Source organism: Taurulus bubalis (assembly GCF_910589615.1).
Source record: "Taurulus bubalis genome assembly, chromosome: 3".
NCBI classification, from domain to species: domain Eukaryota; kingdom Metazoa; phylum Chordata; class Actinopteri; order Perciformes; family Cottidae; genus Taurulus; species Taurulus bubalis.
Window position 1 is genome coordinate 30,196,022 of NC_136591.1, and position 17,756 is coordinate 30,213,777.

General features: G+C 38.9%; 3 protein-coding genes across 3 annotated transcripts; all 3 read left to right on the forward strand.

The window, feature by feature from the left end:
• Nucleotides 1-1,145: 1,145 nt before the first annotated feature.
• Nucleotides 1,146-4,122, forward strand: cnr1 (cannabinoid receptor 1). The gene has a single exon (XM_079214933.1). The coding sequence runs from the start codon at nt 1,152-1,154 to the stop codon at nt 2,559-2,561; it is 1,410 nt and encodes a 469-aa protein (XP_079071059.1). The 5' UTR covers nt 1,146-1,151; the 3' UTR covers nt 2,562-4,122.
• A 1,900-nt stretch (nt 4,123-6,022) lies between these two features.
• On the forward strand, nt 6,023-8,856 carry akirin2 (akirin 2; the record flags this gene model as incomplete). Its single annotated transcript, XM_079214677.1, has 5 exons — nt 6,023-6,194; nt 6,643-6,777; nt 7,093-7,242; nt 7,332-7,403; nt 8,256-8,856. 5 exons carry the CDS (start codon nt 6,023-6,025, stop codon nt 8,264-8,266), a joined length of 540 nt encoding a protein of 179 aa, XP_079070803.1. The 3' UTR covers nt 8,267-8,856.
• An 891-nt stretch (nt 8,857-9,747) lies between these two features.
• Nucleotides 9,748-17,607, forward strand: rars2 (arginyl-tRNA synthetase 2, mitochondrial; the record flags this gene model as incomplete). Its single annotated transcript, XM_079215981.1, has 20 exons — nt 9,748-9,783; nt 9,975-10,061; nt 10,200-10,298; nt 11,370-11,453; nt 11,544-11,644; nt 11,739-11,794; nt 11,970-12,053; nt 12,135-12,211; nt 12,340-12,498; nt 12,646-12,752; nt 13,764-13,859; nt 14,004-14,064; nt 14,662-14,738; nt 15,110-15,234; nt 15,519-15,586; nt 15,695-15,804; nt 16,288-16,383; nt 16,492-16,566; nt 16,726-16,789; nt 17,477-17,607. The coding sequence occupies 20 exons, from the start codon at nt 9,748-9,750 to the stop codon at nt 17,561-17,563; spliced, it is 1,749 nt and encodes a 582-aa protein (XP_079072107.1). The 3' UTR covers nt 17,564-17,607.
• Between the last annotated feature and the right edge of the window lie 149 nt (nt 17,608-17,756).

The window sequence follows — 17,756 nt, forward strand, 5'->3', positions numbered from 1 at the left end:
AGAAGAGGACTGGAGAGACGATGGAGCCCGCAGCAGCAGCAGCAGCAGCAGCAGCAGCAGCAACCTGTATCCACAAAGCAGGAGCGCACTCCAGCAGCGACAAGACATACTTAGACGTCTGATAAACTTATGTGAAAGATAGCTCTTGTTTTGTTGTTGAAGAAACTCCTAATTATGATCATTGTAGTGCTTTCACATTTAAACACAAGCACGCTGGTTGAAGCTCCTTTTATGTAAGATCTGTGTTGGTTTGAGGATGCGCGTCTGACTTGGATTAACGCGCGGCGGTTCAGGGCGATTCTGCCCACTTGGGAAATGATGTAAGGTAAATAATCACTTTTCCTCTTTAAAATGTTTAGTTTCGGCTTTTGATATTGTTTTCTTTCCTATGATTTTACTTTATGTGATTTGTGTTGTTTGTCCAAGCCCAAACGTATGTTTTCTTCTTTTTTTTGTAATATTCCTGAACTCATTTTTTGCTTTTGAAACCAACACAATAACAATAAATCTACTCTCTTATTGATAACTATATATATTTTAAAGCCTCATATTAAGATAACTTTTTAAAATCTAAATTATGTAATAGCAATTATCCCGCTGTTATATGCCTCTTATAGTAAATTAGACTGCCAAAATATTAGCATGCATATTGTGCATTGTTTTACACAGAGTCAATTAGCTTGTTTTCCAGTCAGGTACAAAGGATTGCTTCGTCTGATTCTGCACCTCAGAAAAATAATTCGACGTTTTTATCTTCAGCCTCATGTTTAGCTTTGAATGGTTTCTAGCCTTGAAAAGAAAGCACTCAGTGATTTATTATTTTATGTGTATTGATAGGTAGAGTGCATGATACAGTATTTATAACTACACCAGCTATGATTTATGCCCAATTCGGAAATTCTTTAAAATTATTAAAAACAAATATACAGTTGTACAAAAGTATATATAATACATATCCAAATACTTGCATAATGTGAAGATTATTTTTTCATCATTTTTATATCAAAGGTGTGCACTGCTGCAAATTTAATTTCCTGTCATAATATGCATGGGATTCTTTTTTAGCTTTTTCAAACATGTCTGAAATGTTTGTCATCAATTTGTAGGTTGTCCCGGCGTCTTAGACTGCAGTATTTCCCTCAGACACAGCCATGAAATCTGTGCTGGATGGTGTGGCGGACACCACCTTCCGGACTATTACATCTGGTTTACAGTATTTGGGCTCCAATGACGCTAACTATGAGGACCCCCTCAATGATGTAGACTTCAAGACGGGTTTCGCTCTGCAGAAGCCCTTGTCTGCTTTCCGCAGCAACTCCTTCCCGAACAAAGTACCTGCAGACGAGGAGCTCATCCTCAAGGGCATCCCTTTCTTCCCCACCAATGCCACAGACTTGTTTGGTAACCGGAGCACATTCAGAGATGAGACTAACACTATACAATGTGGGGAGAACTTCATGGACATGGAGTGTTTCATGATCCTGACCCCCAGCCAGCAGCTGGCTGTGGCAGTGATGTCTCTGACTCTGGGTACCTTCACGGTGCTGGAGAACCTGGTGGTGCTCTGCGTCATCTTCCAGTCCCGCACCCTCCGCTGCCGGCCCTCCTACCACTTCATCGGCAGTCTGGCTGTGGCTGATCTGCTGGGAAGTGTCATATTTGTCTACAGCTTTCTGGACTTCCATGTTTTCCACAGGAAGGACAGCCCCAATGTTTTTCTCTTCAAGCTGGGTGGAGTCACGGCGTCGTTCACTGCATCTGTGGGGAGCCTTTTCCTCACTGCGATTGACCGCTACATCTCTATACACCGGCCTCTCTCCTATAGGCGCATCGTGACACGGACCAAGGCTGTCATTGCCTTTTGTGTGATGTGGACCATCTCCATTGTCATTGCAGTGTTACCTCTACTGGGCTGGAACTGTAAACGCCTCAATTCGGTTTGCTCAGACATATTCCCTTTAATAGATGAGAACTACCTGTTGTTCTGGATCGGTGTGACCAGCGTGCTTGTTCTTTTCATCATCTACGCCTACATATACATCCTGTGGAAAGCACACCATCACGCTGTGCGCATGCTCAGCCGCACCTCCCAGAAGAGCCTTGTTGTTTACTCAGCAGATGGGACTAAAGTGCAGTCCACACGCCCTGAGCAGACACGCATGGACATCCGTCTGGCCAAGACCCTCGTGCTCATCCTGGCAGTGCTGGTCCTGTGCTGGGGCCCAGTGCTGGCCATCATGGTCTATGACCTCTTTTGGAGGATGGACGATGACATCAAGACAATATTTGCATTCTGCAGCATGCTCTGTCTCCTCAACTCCACTGTCAATCCAATCATCTACGCCTTGAGGAGCAAGGACATGCGGCACGCCTTCCTCATCTCCTGCCATGCCTGCAGGGGCAGTGGCCAGCAGTTGGACAATAGTCTCGAGTCAGACTGCCAGAACAGAAATGCCAACATTTCTGCCAACAGGGCTGCAGAGAGCTGCGTGAAGACCACTGTGAAAATAGCCAAAGTAACAATATCTGTGTCAACTGAAACGTCTGCAGAGGCTGTCTAATTGGCCGTCACACAGATGTAAATGTCATCCTCCCCAAACAATGCCATTCAACACAATAAAGCAGAGGTTAGATATCCCAGAGAAATACATCCTCGACTTACATCCTCACATAGACGCGCTAGTGGTTGCATTACTTTACGCTGGTCTGTGAGTACATGGTGTGCCAAAGTGCCAAACCGTATTGCAAGTTAAGAAGGACTCGCAATTTGAAAGGATTATCAAGGACAATAATTAGTCTGCTGTTCACCATAGACTTCATTATGTCCAGTTAGTTAAGGCATATTATATTTTTGTACTGTGAATTTAGGTTTTGAAAACAATATATCTTCATTTATGGGATAAGGGGCTACTGAGATTTTTAATTTGAGATGTTTTACTGTATTGTTTAGACTTGAAAATGTATCTTGCATCATAAATATAACAAATCTTCTTGTCTTGACTTTCTACGGGATTCATGTATATGTTGCATATAGACATTGTTTGAGGAAATGATAAAAAGAAATTTCAAATAACTTTGATCGTCTATTTCCAAAATTAACATTAAATGTTTCATTTTAGTATTTCTTCTGACAATACTCAGTGAGTGGCAAACTGCGTGAAGACATTTTGAGAAATGGCACATGAATTCATGCTCAAGAGAAGAACAAACAAGAAAAAACTAACTCTATCCAAATGAGATGGAGGTAAACGGATTCACATCTTTTAAGTATGTCAAATATGGAATGGCATTTTCTTTGGCAGAGTGACGATCGTCCCTGTTGTCCATTTCTTTAACCACTTGCTGTTAGACCTATAGAGTAACGTGTCTTTGTTCAAATGTGTACCTAACAACTGTACAGTCTTTTCTTGCAAAATAAAGTGTTCAAATCAACTCCTTCAGCTACACAGCCAACACAACGATAACAACAACAACAACAACAACAACAAGCTTTTGGCCAAAGCTTGAACCCATCAAAACTGAATTTGGATGCAGAGTGCTGGTCACTACTGTAACAAACTGGAATAGTTTCTGAGATGCTTTCATCAAATGTACGGTTTTATTGCCTTGTATGTGTGTGATACCTTGTGACTTGATGATATATTTCCAACCCTAAGCCGTTTGATCGTTGCAGTGAGTTGTTTTAGTGCTACTGTTGCAGGAGGCCATCATTTGGGAAAATAAAAGCAACCCGTACACAGGCCTAGTGAAGTACCTTTAGCGTAACACTTAATAAAAATATGTCTGCTGTTAATTTTACTTATCTAAACAAAGAAACAAGGGTCTGTTCATTAGCTGGTAACTTGGATGGAAGTCTGTGTGTATGCTCTGTGGGGAGACTCGACAACTGACCTTACAAAATAATCTGATACGATGTGATTTTTCTAATAGATGATGTAGATCTATCTCACAGCACAATTGTTCTGTAGACATTTATCTTGGTGTAAAGTTATTCAAACCGCTGTTTATCAGTATGCTTTGCTGCCTCTTGTATTATTCAGTATTGAAGATCAAAATGTCAACTGTCAAGTGGCTTCTGTACAGTGGTGGCATAATGAGGAACCTATGACTTAAAAACCACAATCAGCCATGTGTCTTTAGTATTGCTGTTTTCAAACGTTTGAATAAAGTTGCAGCTGGTTGTCATTTCGCCTGCAGTTATTTGATTGATTATTTGATGGTGGGAAATATGAGGTTGCAACACAAGTCGCTTAATTCATCCGACAGTAGCTGATTCAAGAGGAACTGAGACTGAAAGGAAGCCATGAACTGACAAAAAAGCTAGAGCCATCAGTAATGTTTCAGTGCCCCCTTGTGGAACATTTGTCATGCAGAGGCAGCCTTTCTGAGAAAAGCCAATCAAATTCCTGTTGTTACTTCTTGTATCCCCAGTAGTGACAAATTGCAGGAGAAGAGCTTCGACAGCATCCTCTGACACCAACATCTGCTCTGCCCTTTTCATCGCTTGGTTTAGAGGGACAGGGGAAATTACAACATATGTTCACACAGATGTCAACAGGATTTTGTTAATTTATTCACCAAATACTCCAATCTGCAAAAAGCTATGAGGCGGGTTTACTCTACCGTGTGAAAGTCTCAACAAGACATTTTCTTGACGCTTTATATGCCAAACAAATAACTGAGAGAACAAATGGCAGATTAATTGATAATGAAAGTGATCTTTTGTTGCAGTCCTATGGGACCACGCTTCAGGAATCTTCAAAGGCGTAGCACTTACAAACCAAATTATAACACAATTATTTAACTTATTTATATTGTTCATATTGTCTAACACATCTGGTCAACTTCACAGTCCTATATTATAATAGACATATATATATATGTGTTACACCACGCATCCTCCTCCATTTTGTACAGTTCAAATATGTTTGTGTATCAGGGTGTTTGAAGAAGTGGTAATGGTGGAAGGGAAATGTCTCAGACTTTTGGTTGAGTGTATAAAGGGTGGGGTGTTGTTTCAAATAAGTTATTTTGATCAATACTTATTCATCATACTAAATCCTACCCTGATAACCCACTGCAGAATAATTTGTTTTGTAAAACTGAATTAATTAATTCATGATCCACAGACAATTAGTTGGCTAGTTTTACAGGTGTACCTTCATTTTCATTTTGAATTTCAAATGTTTTCATTCTCAGGCAGCAATAGTATTATTTCTTCTGAATCAGAAGTTTGCTCTTAATTCACAACCATGGGTTCACATACAATGTTTGATCTGTACTATAAATCAACTAGAGGAATAACAATAAATATCTACACATAATTATTTTTTGTAGGTGAATTTGAGTCAAATCCTCATATGAAGGAATTTCGTGTACATTGTAATGCTCATTTAGTGTGTGAGATTTTTTTTTTAAACAAGTAACAGTAAGTATTAAATAAAGTTATAACGTTTAAAAAAAAGGCTTTTATTGCTTTCATTTAAACGTTTTACGTCAAACTGAAACTCTACCGTGGTTTGGGGGGGGGGTTGTGAGAAAACGACACATTTGAAAAGGAGAACCATTTCAACGTCTTTGGGAAATGTAGTACTTAAATTCATAAAACGATGAACGCGATAGGGAACAAAAACTACAAGTACCAGTGTCAGCCATTTCTCTGCGCATGCTCAGACGGAACAAGGTAAACTATTCTGAGCCGTTTATGGATGAAACTCGGAACAAGTCCTGCTACATCTGCAATCATCCGATTGTATAGAAAGTTTACTGTAGAATATTCTCTCCAGATCATCTCAGGATATATCTGGTAACGTAATATAGATGAGATTTATCAGCAGAAGGCAACAAGAGACAAAAGTCGTGTGAATTTGTCTGCTGAGCGGAATCGCCGCTGCCGTTTGACTGAGCTAACGCTAGCTGGAAGTAGCGACACAGATCGGGGCCCAGGTTCGTAACTTTCCCGCATAAAAGGGAATTTTAGCCTTTCTGTCTTCGTGTTTAAAAAAAAACACATTTTGTTGCGATGGCTTGCGGGGCTACACTGAAAAGGACCATGGATTTTGATCCACTGATGAGCCAGGCTTCACCTAAAAGGAGGAGGTGCGCCCCGTTCACGTCTCCGGTCTCTTCGCCACAGAAATATTTGAGAATGGAGCCCTCGCCGTTCGGCGAAGTGTCGACCAGACTGACTACAGGTAAACATTTACACCTGCATTTTAATGCTCTTTAAAGTCAGTGTGGTCCAACCACTATTCATTGTAAACCAGACAAAGTTAGCGTTGTAAGGTTTCTGATGTGGTTAAAACAAAACAAAAACTGAACGTTGCCTGTCGCTGGACGCACATTGTATACGACGTGACTCCTTGTCGCTCAGGTGTACATCCGGCATACATTTTGGAGCAGTTTTTAATAAATGAGTGTGTGAAGATTTTTAATAATTATTAGATTGTGATGATGACGTTATAATTGAAGCTCAATGATTTACATCGTCTCCTCAAATGACAATCGTCATGCTGTATCTCAATACATGTACATATACCACGTGACAGTGTCAAAATTGTGCATTCTGCAACGCCTTTTGTGTTCACACAATTGAAGCACCCCTCTTCTATAATGGAGCAAATATTTTTCTTCTTGTTTCAGAGGAAATTTTGCACAACATCAAACAGGAGTACAAACGGCTGCAGAAACGACGACACCTGGACAGTGCTTTCCAGCAGGCGGACAGCTGCTGTCCTCTGGATCTGCAGAATGTTCCCAGTGGGCCCGCCCTGCCAGGTAGCTACCAGCATGTTGAATAGTTTATTTCACAAATCCGTCAACTTAATACATCTATTGTACACCAATACTTTTACTGATCAACTCAAACATCAGTTTATCATGATCTGGTTGGTTTAGTTCCTGGTTATGACAACATGGAGGCCTTTAGCTGACCATAGTACATGCTTACAAGAAATTGGCATGCTTGGTATTAAAGCTGCACACTTTCTGTGTACTGTCTATTGTAACATTAGCCTGACCAGTTGCAGTGTTGTTACTGTGTTTAATGTCATGTGTCTAGTGTACATTGTATGATATTATCTCTTCTAACAGGAATGTCCTCCGGTGCCTCATCTCCCACTAGAAAAGAGCAGCCTTTATTTTCCCTGCGACAGGTTGGGATGATTTGTGAAAGGCTGCTTAAAGAACGAGAGGACAAAATCCGTGAGGAGTACGATGAGATATTGACTACAAAGCTTGCAGGTATGGTTGTTGTTCTAAAAAAAAAAGCTGTACAATTTGTAGAGATTAATCCATACCGTGTGCCAATGAATGTGTTATTCTTCCAACAGAGCAATATGATGCATTCGTCAAGTTTACGCATGATCAACTGATGCGACGGTTCGGAGAGCAACCTGCCAGCTGTGAGTATTTATTATTTGAATATCACACGTAGCTCATTAATGGGACTCTATAAAATTTGCCTCTGTGGTTTTGTATTTTCAGTCATCCCCAGTTCATGAAACATTGTTATTAATGATTTGTAAAATTTGAAGTTAACCACATTTTCATAGTATCTGCTGATTAGGAATACACTTGGAAACTGGATATCATCTTAGCTTTTGGATATCGTAATATGTCAGTAAATTAGTACAGTAAAGTGATTACATTTTTGGAATTCACCAGACTGTTTCCAGCTGTTCTTTTATTTGCCTTTACCCACATAGTCATTCTAGCTACATTACTGATGATTGTTAGTTAACAAATCTCATTGGGAAGATACTTTGTGACAAAGTATTGATTCCTGGAAAGCAAAGTTTGCTCCTGCTGTTCTTCTGTCTGCATTGGCTGTTACACAAGACTCGTGAGCCGGTCCCTGCATGTGTTAAATGTTTACGTTTTGCACAGCAGACGGTATCTTGCTTTCCAAGGCGTGGCTTAGCTTCACAATAAACAGTAGTGGTCCAGCCGACTGTAATAGTGCAGCGTAGAGGCGACTTGTCTGTCTTAATGAAACGGTCATTTTGGCTGTGTGCTGTAACGAATCCTGCGTTTTCAAGGTCTCCAGTTATTGTCATAATGCCTCACAATCAGCTGTAGTAAAGCCAAACAGTCTGGTCAGTTTGAATGAAAACCTTTGTTCTATGCTCAGCATTTCACTTTTTGTTTAAAGTTGGTCATAAGCAAGTATTTGTCCCTCTCGACTGTTGTGAATCTTGGTGGTCCAACTTTTACCTTTTTTATTTAAATCCCATTGTCCCATTTGTCCTCCACAGATGTGTCCTGAGTGTCAGCGTCTGGCATTGAGGAAGGTTCTCTGCTGCAGGCTACTCCAGGGACTCGGTCTGGTTGGACTTCTCTCCTAGCTGTGCCATATCGCCTCCATGTGGACTCAGTTTGTGGTATCCACATTTGCTGTGTCTGCCAGAGCTAGGAGGGCTTCCTGCTGCCAACTTGTTTAAGGACTCCCTGTGACTCCAGTGGCCTCTTAACAATATTTATTTGGCTTTGTTCTGATGCCTTCGTAAAAGGCTGACTGCCACCACACACACATGGCCTTTTGATTTTATTTCTTTTGTTAAATTTTGTTATTTCACAGAGAGGATGTTAGTTGTGAAACTTCTCTAAATGTACATTTTGAAAAAGGGATTGAACATTGACGAGTGGATAAACCAAGACCGCCTTTAGACTAGGCTCCAGGAACAGACATCTTGGCTTTTTCAGCATTGTTTTTAAACTGTACTGGCAATTACTGTTATTACATTTGTATACACTGTATTTTTTTGCGTGACTTTTGTTTATTGTACCAAATGTCATGATTTTATTCGCTGTAGGTATAAAGGGGCTCTGATTCAAGAAAAGCGGGAAAAAAATAAAGTGTTTACTCAAGTATTTGGGTTTGTTTTAGTGTTTCTCTTTATGACTAAGAAGGATCACACAAACCGTATAAGCTTTGCGGTTTCCTACATGCTTCCACCATACTGTTATGAATTGTGTTTGTCATTATCTTTAATTTCCAAACACAAAGGGATATGTTCCAGACACTCCTGTAAATTATCACCTGGACCAATAATTTAAAGTAACAGGTGGGCCTTTAGAGTACTGTATAAACTGATAGTAAACCAGTGTTACTTCAATAACGGGGCAGGATTGGTCGTTGTTGCAGTTTCAAGCATTTGGTTTTATTTGAAAATCAGGACCCACTGATCCAAGAGCTAAACTTTTGACAAACTTTCCTAAACAGGAGGTAGAACCGAATGAACAGGATACAATTTAATATTTATTTATAACAATAACTTTATATTTTCATTTTTATTAGTTTTTTTCTGCTAAGACATACTCCATAATCGCTCTGGAGGGTGTGATGTCCCTTTTACAGTAAAATTAATGTAACTAGGGTTTATTTGTTTACTGTTTTATATCCTCTAGTAACTATTACTACTAAAATCCTTAAACACTTTTGGGACTTTAACTTTGACGGTAACTTATTTAGTCATGAATTGTAACGTTAGGACAACATTTTAGGTATGAATCCGAAAGTAAGTGCCCGCGAGGCGATACACACCACCGGGAGCAACGGAGAACATAATCAAACGAACCCTTTCTGTTAGCGAACGAAGCCTGTGATTGGAAGAGCTTAAAGGAAGTAGCGTGGCTAAGGCGGAAGTACAGTAGCCATGTCTATGTGGATGGATTATACAGCAGTGATTGTTGTACATTTTGCCACAAGTTTCTGATTATTATATAATTGTTGCACGTTTAACAAACATGGCTTGTTTCTTCAGAAGAAAAATAGCAGCAAAGGTAACAAAGCCGGAAGTCTTTATGGATTGCACTGCATGCTAATGCTAACTTGACAGCATGCAATGACCCTGAAGCAAGTCAAAATAAGAGGGTTGCAGAACCATTGCACATCACCGTTAGCATTGGCTATACACACTTATCACATACTATTTAATACAATGTTATACCTCTTCGTGTGTCTCGATGTGTAGCTGGGTCGCACGTTGCAGCAGTCTGAGGATGCCTTCATACCAGCTCTGTCAGCAGTTCCAGTTTTTAAGAAACAGTTAAGTTCTCTGGTGTGCAAGAGTGAGACTGAAGTCAGATGTGTGTGTGTGTGTGTGTGTGTGTGTGTGTGTGTGTGTGTGTGTGTGTGTGTGTGTGTGTGTGTTTGTGTTTGTTTGTTAAAGCTCCCTGAACTTGTGCTTCTCAGGCAGGGTGCTGACTTCAAACTATCAATCAGCACATTACGGATCAATGGGATTTTACCATCCAGTGGTGACATCCAGCTGCAGACCGAAGGCTTGGCCGCTCGGGTAAGGTTCATGTTGGAGAAAGGATGAGTTTAGGATAACACTTGTTTTGACACCACACTGTTTTAAGCTCACCAATGGACTGAATTTCATTATGCTCCACACAAGTGGATGAGGATGAACGGTTTCTTGGTGCCAAAGCAAAGAAGCAACGAATTAAGTCTCATCTTTTGCAACATTTATTTGTTCGACAGCTTTTGTCTGAATCAATTAACATGTTTGCTTGTCAATGCATTGGTTACACTTTGGGGTTCAATGTTTATGTCTGTGACGCATTAACATGTAAACTGGAGGAGCTCAAGGTTTTAACCACCAACTTGCTCTACAACTTGAGTTGTAAGTCTACAACAGCCAGCCACCTTCATTCATTGTACCTCAAATTTAAAGATGTTAGAAATCTCTGAAACCTTTTGATCAGTTTCCACAAACATATCAATGTTGCTTAGCCTAACCTTTTTAAAATATCAGAAACGTATTTGGATATATACAAAAACAGACATAGAGAAACTTGTTCATGCTTTATTAAACTTATAAAATATACTTTTATGTTGGCCATCTTTCCGGTATTTCAATTACGGTTTTGTGGTTATTGCAGATCAGTCACAAAGCTGCAGCCAAACTTTTAACAGGAGATACGAAAGAGAGCTCCTCTCTGCACATCTATCCTCTAATTACTGCATTGGCTTCCATGTAAAGCTGCCTTTTTTCCTTTGCTTGAAAATAACCTTACTTGAGATATTATTTATGTGTGCACCTTCCTTTGTACTTGCTGTGAATGGGTATTATTCTTATTTTCTTACTTTATTTTGTTTGTTTGCAGAGTTTTCCTGTGTGTTTGAAATATGTAATATAAAGTTGTTCTTGCTCTTTCACCTGGTACCAAAATCAATGTTTTCGATTGAAATGGAGCTCTCAACCTGTATTAAAGTTAAAATCACCTGGAGCCAAAATCACAAAGTCAAGTGAATATTCTTCATGTTTGTAGATGCACTCTAAATCTTTTCTGCTTCATATAATCCTGAACAAAAAAATAACAAAAGGCCTTTTGTCTTCCCTAAAATCCATATTTTTCAGTTGAAGCAGGACAGTGTGGTGGAGGACATATCTGCTGGATGTGGAATGATCAACTTTAAAGTGAACCGCAAACTTCTTGTCCAGGTTTGTAAATGTTCTTTTCCACGGCGGTGAAAACAATCGTCTTGACTGCTTCTATTGTGATAATAATCTATTGGACGACCTCTGTTTTAGAAAATGTTGGAGCCATTTGGAAAGGAGGAGGATGATAAATTTGGGTTAAATAGTGAGCTTCTTAATACTCTTAAGAGAGGAACAACATTAGTCGAGTACAGGTACATTAGTGTTTGTATATGTTCTTTAAGTACATGCAATGTCTTCCACTTGTAGATTGTTGACAGTCAGAGTTAATGTGTTTTTCTGTTGCAGCTCTCCAAATATAGCCAAAAAATTCCATGCTGGACACTTACGATCTACAATTATTGGTGAGTTTTGGATAACATTTTGATTTGTTCAGTAACTGAAACCAGAATAGTGATAAAGATGAATATGAAAGTGAGTTGCACTGTCGTATTAGCTCATTGCAGGTATCTCTAGTATATGAATGTCAAGAAATCAAAGTAAAGAATGGCCAAAAATAAATAAAGTCTCGATCTCCAGGTAACTTTATTGCTAACTTAAAGCAGTGTCTTGGACACAAAGTTATTCGAATGAACTACCTTGGAGACTGGGGTATGCAGTTTGGTGAGTAAATACATATTCAACATGTTCCTCTGGTGTCATAAATGCTTCTCTTTGAGTGAATGTTATTGTCTTTGCTTTCAGGTTTGCTGGGAGCTGGGTTTGCTCAATTTGGATGTCAAGAGAAACTGAAAGAGAATCCCTTACAGCATTTGTTTGAGGTGACTTTGCATGTTCGGATAAAGACACACAGATTCATCAGAGACGTGTTAAAGGAGTGTATGTCTCATAACAAGTATTACACAGGAACCACACAGTCAAAAAGATGTTTGTTGTTTTTGTCTTGCAGGTTTATGTTCAAGTAAACAAGGAGGCCGAGCAGAATGAGGATATGAAGCAGGCTGCCAGAGACTTCTTTAGACAGCTGGAACAGCATGAGATCGAGGCTGTGTCGTTATGGCAACAGTTCAGGGAGATCACAGTGGACGAGTATCAACATGTTTACAAGGTACAAGCAGCTGGACTGAATAACAAGCGTGACCAAATGAAACCACAGTCAAATAACCTACATTTTGAAATATAAAAAAAAGAAAATATCAGAAAATGAATATAATCAACTGTAAAAGATTTGGCGTTCATTTTTTATTCTTTCCAGCGGTTAGGGGTCCATTTTGATATTTACTCCGGGGAGTCGTTTCACCAGCATCAAGCCCAGGAGGTGGTGCAGCAGCTTCAGAGTCGAGACCTGTTGAAAACCTCTGAGTATGTGATGGCATCTAGTCAGTAGCCGGCATGACGCACTAAGTAAAATAATCAAATGATTGGGTGACTCAGCCGGGTTCATTACAATCCCTACGACAGCCACAGACACCGGATTTTAGTTCTCTTCTTTTATCAGAGCATTTGTTTTATTGGTTGCTGGCAGAATGTAAAGAAAGTGTCAACACATATAATAAAGGTGTTTCTCAAATGCATTACCTATCCTAACTTTAATGAGTAATGTTTAGTTGGCTGTCACTGATTTTGTGTCGGGTGTTTTGGCAGACCGTCAATGTATTTATTATTTATTTATTTTGAAACTGGGACTAAAGATTGTTGCTGTTCCCGATGCTTTTAGATTGTGAAATTATATTTTTAGTTATCTCAGAAATATCCTTATTGAAATGTGTGTTGCAGGACAGAAAACCCAAAGATGTGTTAAGAAACATTCTTCATTATTCAGTCTGTCCACCAGAGAGCACTGACTGCTTCATTTCTATCCTGTAACTGCTCAGTACATATCTGTAGATGAGATTTAACTCTGTTGTCATTGCACATACTGAGACAACAAAATGCAGCATCTAACCAAGAGTGCAAAAACAGAAAAGTGCAGAGTAATCTTCATTTGTAGAGTATAAATAGTATTAAACAGTAAGGGCTGTATGAATATGCATGTATATGAACAGTTTGCAGTTTATCAAATGTATCGTCAATATATTATTACAATATATCTTTAAACACTCAAATCATCATGCTCTTATTAAGCTTGCTAGTTCTAAAGAATATGGATACATATTTGAAGAACTGGTAGTTTCCTGTTTGAAAATGCCTGTGTATTTCACTTCCTTTTGTGGAGATAGATTTCAGTATTGTTTTATATGTGTGATTTCCTTTGTATAATTTGACATGTGTAACAATAATTATATGAATGCTCTTTAATTGCTGTAGATACTGATGCATAATTAAATGAATGGCCGCAAACCCTGAGCTTACGAGGACTTGTTGTATTTACAGGAAAGGAACCGGTGTAGTGGATCTCTCCACTGCTGGAGACATGAGCAGCGTCTGTACGGTGCTCCGCAGTGACGGCACAACTCTCTACATCACCAGGTCAGCACTAGGATAAGGAGTCAGTCAAAATTAGCAGGAAAATCTTTAATTTTGTTAAAAATTACAGATCAAAGCTGAGTTAACAGATGAACAATGCATAAGAAATTGGCAATAATGGCTTATTTTCCACTTTCTGCATTTTAGAGATCTTGCTGCAGCGATTGACCGAAAAGAAAAGTACCATTTTAATGAGATGATTTATGTGGTAAGGAAACTGATGCACTGTCTCTCTCTACCTCTACTTTTTAAATTGTAACATTGCTGTATTTTAAAGACCTGATGGAACAGTTGGGGTTAACTTTACATATACAAGGCACATGTATCTCCAACATGAAGTACAGTAGTAAAATACATTTAATTGCAGTCATAAGTCATGTGCACACAATGAATATCTTTGGGTTTTTTGGACCGGAAAATACAACACGTATGAAGATGACACTGTGACGGTCATTTTTTTTTTTTTTTTTTACCATTTTCTGGTTCTTTTATAAGTAAAACAACTAATCGATTTTAATAAAATAATTGGCAAATTATTAGGTGATTGTTAGTTTCAGCCTTTTTCCCTAATATTATCATTCTTTGTTGGCAACAGAAAAACAAATATGAAAAACATGCCAAACACAACAATGCAAAATGGATGTGGATATTTGTTAACCCAAGGTCTGAAAATAATCCTGTACGCCTGGTTCACCATTTCATTCTGTGCTCTGTACTCCTCTTGTTTCCTTGATCTCTTTACTCGTGCTCTTTATGGATGCATATTTATCAGTTTGCTGCATCTGTGTTTGTTTTTATTTTTAAGACCGATAAAAGTCAAGCGAATCACTTCCACCAATTGTTCCACATCCTGCTCTCTATGGGACATTCTTGGGCTGACAGGTAGCAACAAAACGCCTGAACACAACTACACACAAACCATCAGCCGAGTGGTGGATGTTGTATAATGCTAGCTAATGCTATGTGTTAGTTAGCTCTGAGAGATCAAACAATGAATAAAGTTGAACATTTTCCCTCAGAATCTTCTTAAATTATATAATATGATAAATTGGGATATGCCCAAACACCCAGTAATTTGTCATAATGAAAAATGCCCATTCTGCATCATGACTACCTTTTACTTTTGATACTTTAAGTACAGTTTTGCTGATAAAACTTCTGCATTTTTAAAAGTTTTAATGCAGGCCTTTTTTTGAACTGCTTGCATATATTTAAGCAAAGGATATAAATGCATATTACACCACTGGTTGCAGGTGTCATCATGTGCCCTTTGGCCTGGTGCGGGGTATGAAGACCCGGCGGGGTGAGGTGGTGTTTCTGGAGGACGTGCTGGACGAAGCTCGGGCCCGGATGCTCCAGAACATGAGCCAGTCAAAAAGTAAGACCTGCCACACCTTATTTAGGCATTAGTTTATATGACGTATAGAGTTCGGTACAGCTCAATGTGGATGCTCCCAGTTGTCTCAACCAGTGTAATTTCAAGATATTTTTTTTCCATTATATTAGGAAATTTTTTATCCTTCAGCCAGACTATTGATTGACAAGACTAAACTTCTGCGGCTGTCATAAGCAAATGTGTCTCTCAATCTCTTTTTAAAATTGCAAAAACTAAGAAAACCTGCCAATGTGAGAATAATGAGCATGATATTGCTCTTTCCACAGCAACAAAGGAAATGGATAACCCAGAAGACACAGCAGAGAAAGTGGGAATCAGTGCACTAATAGTGCAGGCGAGTTGTTAGTTTTAAACCTTACATTCTACTATAAAGTGAAATATTTCCTGATTTGTCTGCACCATGCGAGTAGAGAGATTCTATTTTCCATTGACTTTGTTTCAGGACTTCAGAGGTCCGCTGCAGTCGGACTATACGTTTGACTGGGACAGGATGCTGCAGGCTCAGGGAGACACAGGAGTTTTCCTCCAGTACACACACGCTCGAATCCGCAGGTCTGTATTCACCACCGGCTGAAAATAACGAAACTCTGTTGAGGTATTCTATTAGTGCTGGAGTCATTCTGTCATTTTGGCGATTTCGTTTAGAGAATCTTGTAGTGTTATTTCATTACAGTAGGTTTGCAAAAAATCTATGTTTTTATGATTGATTTATCTATAGTCTTTAAATATCATAGATATTTACAAAAAAAGGCACTATAAACCAAAATAGAATAATATAAAATTAACTAACAAAGCAAACAAAACAATAGTGCAAAGATGTAGCCAAACAAAGAGTATGAGACAATAATTAATTAATTCATAATTTACAGTCGCTCTTGGGCTTTAGTCTGTTAAGGAATATTAAAGCATTAAAACAACATTGATATTCATTTGTATATTATTGGATACAAATACTCTTCAAATATACCCCAACAACATTAGCGCTGAGTTATAAAGTTGCTCATTCACATTTGTATCTTGGTGTCCTTACTGCAGTTTAATGCGGAGGATTGAAGGCATGGAGGCAGTTGCATTTGATCCATCCCTCCTCCTCGAGCCGACGAGTATCACCATCTTGCAGCACCTCCTCCGGTAAGCAAACTTTGTATCCCTTCTGCATATCCTCAAACAATGATAGTACGTCAGTGTTTTATCAATATTTGCTCCATTTGGGTAGATAACCCAATATACTCTCTCTAGCTATGATGAAGTGTTGTACCAGTCGGCCCAGGATCTGCAGCCCAAACACCTCGTCAACTTCCTGTTGAAGCTTTGGTAAGAAGGATGTTAGTCTTGCGGGTTGGCCCGGGCTTTTGGTGCTCGACGTTTAACCAGCTGCTCACTGTCCGTGTAACAACAATGTTTTTTTTAGTACATGGCGATAAAACGGTGTACTCGGGTGTATTGATGTTATTCCTCTCCAACCTTTTGCAGCCACCTGATCGCCTCGGCACACAGAGAGCTGCCGGTGAAAGGAAGCGCTCTGGATGTTGCACAGGTAGGAAGAGAATCACTCATGTACATAGTACTGGGGTTTTTCTTCTTAAATGTATCATGCCATATTATTTAGTCAGTAAATCCTTTTCACCTTAAAGACATAATGAATATTTAAAAAAACAAAACAAGCACATTGGTTGAATTAAACATGTCAAGTCACAGATTAGGATTGTTTTGACAAATTTTAGGATAATATAACACAAATATTTCCGATTATTATTGCGTTAAATAAACTAATTCTGTATTGATGGTCTGCGTAGTATTATAAAAACAAGACATAACTTTGAATAGTCAACTAAACTAATTTACTATGTTCATTTCTGCACCTGAATAAACTAGCTGGAAACGTTTCTATTTACAGATGGTCACAGGTTATGTTTTTACAGTATAAAACATTGCTAATATTGTTATTACAAGTGCTTGCCTTGCAATTTGAAAATTGCCTTTTTCAGATCCTGATAGAACTGTAAAATGATAATCATTCATTCAGCCCAACATCTGCATCAGGTCACAGAATAATCAGCCCCTAATGCGTAAGAAAAGGCCTGAACACAGATCCTGATTCAGCGAACATCAGTGATTGCATGTTCATGAACATAACAAATTAAAATGCTCTTAATTGCAAAAATGAAACCTATATATTTTTTTTAACTATAGCATTCTTTTCTCATTTTCTGAATATCAACAGGCAAGGTTACGACTGTTCAGTGCGGCCTGCTCAGTCCTGGCCACTGGGATGAGGATCTTGGGCATCACACCAGTTGATAAAATGTGAAACTCTCATGTATTGTTTTAACTGCTGTCGCTACCAACTGCTTTAGTTTATTTTTTTCTATAAATAAATTTCCAAAATAAAATACCATCTTTCTCAATTGAACTCACAGGAGCATTTGCTTTCCATTATATTGTCTCAGGTATTTTCCACTCCCAGATTGTGATCAAAACCAGTTTAGTTGTCAGGGAGTCAC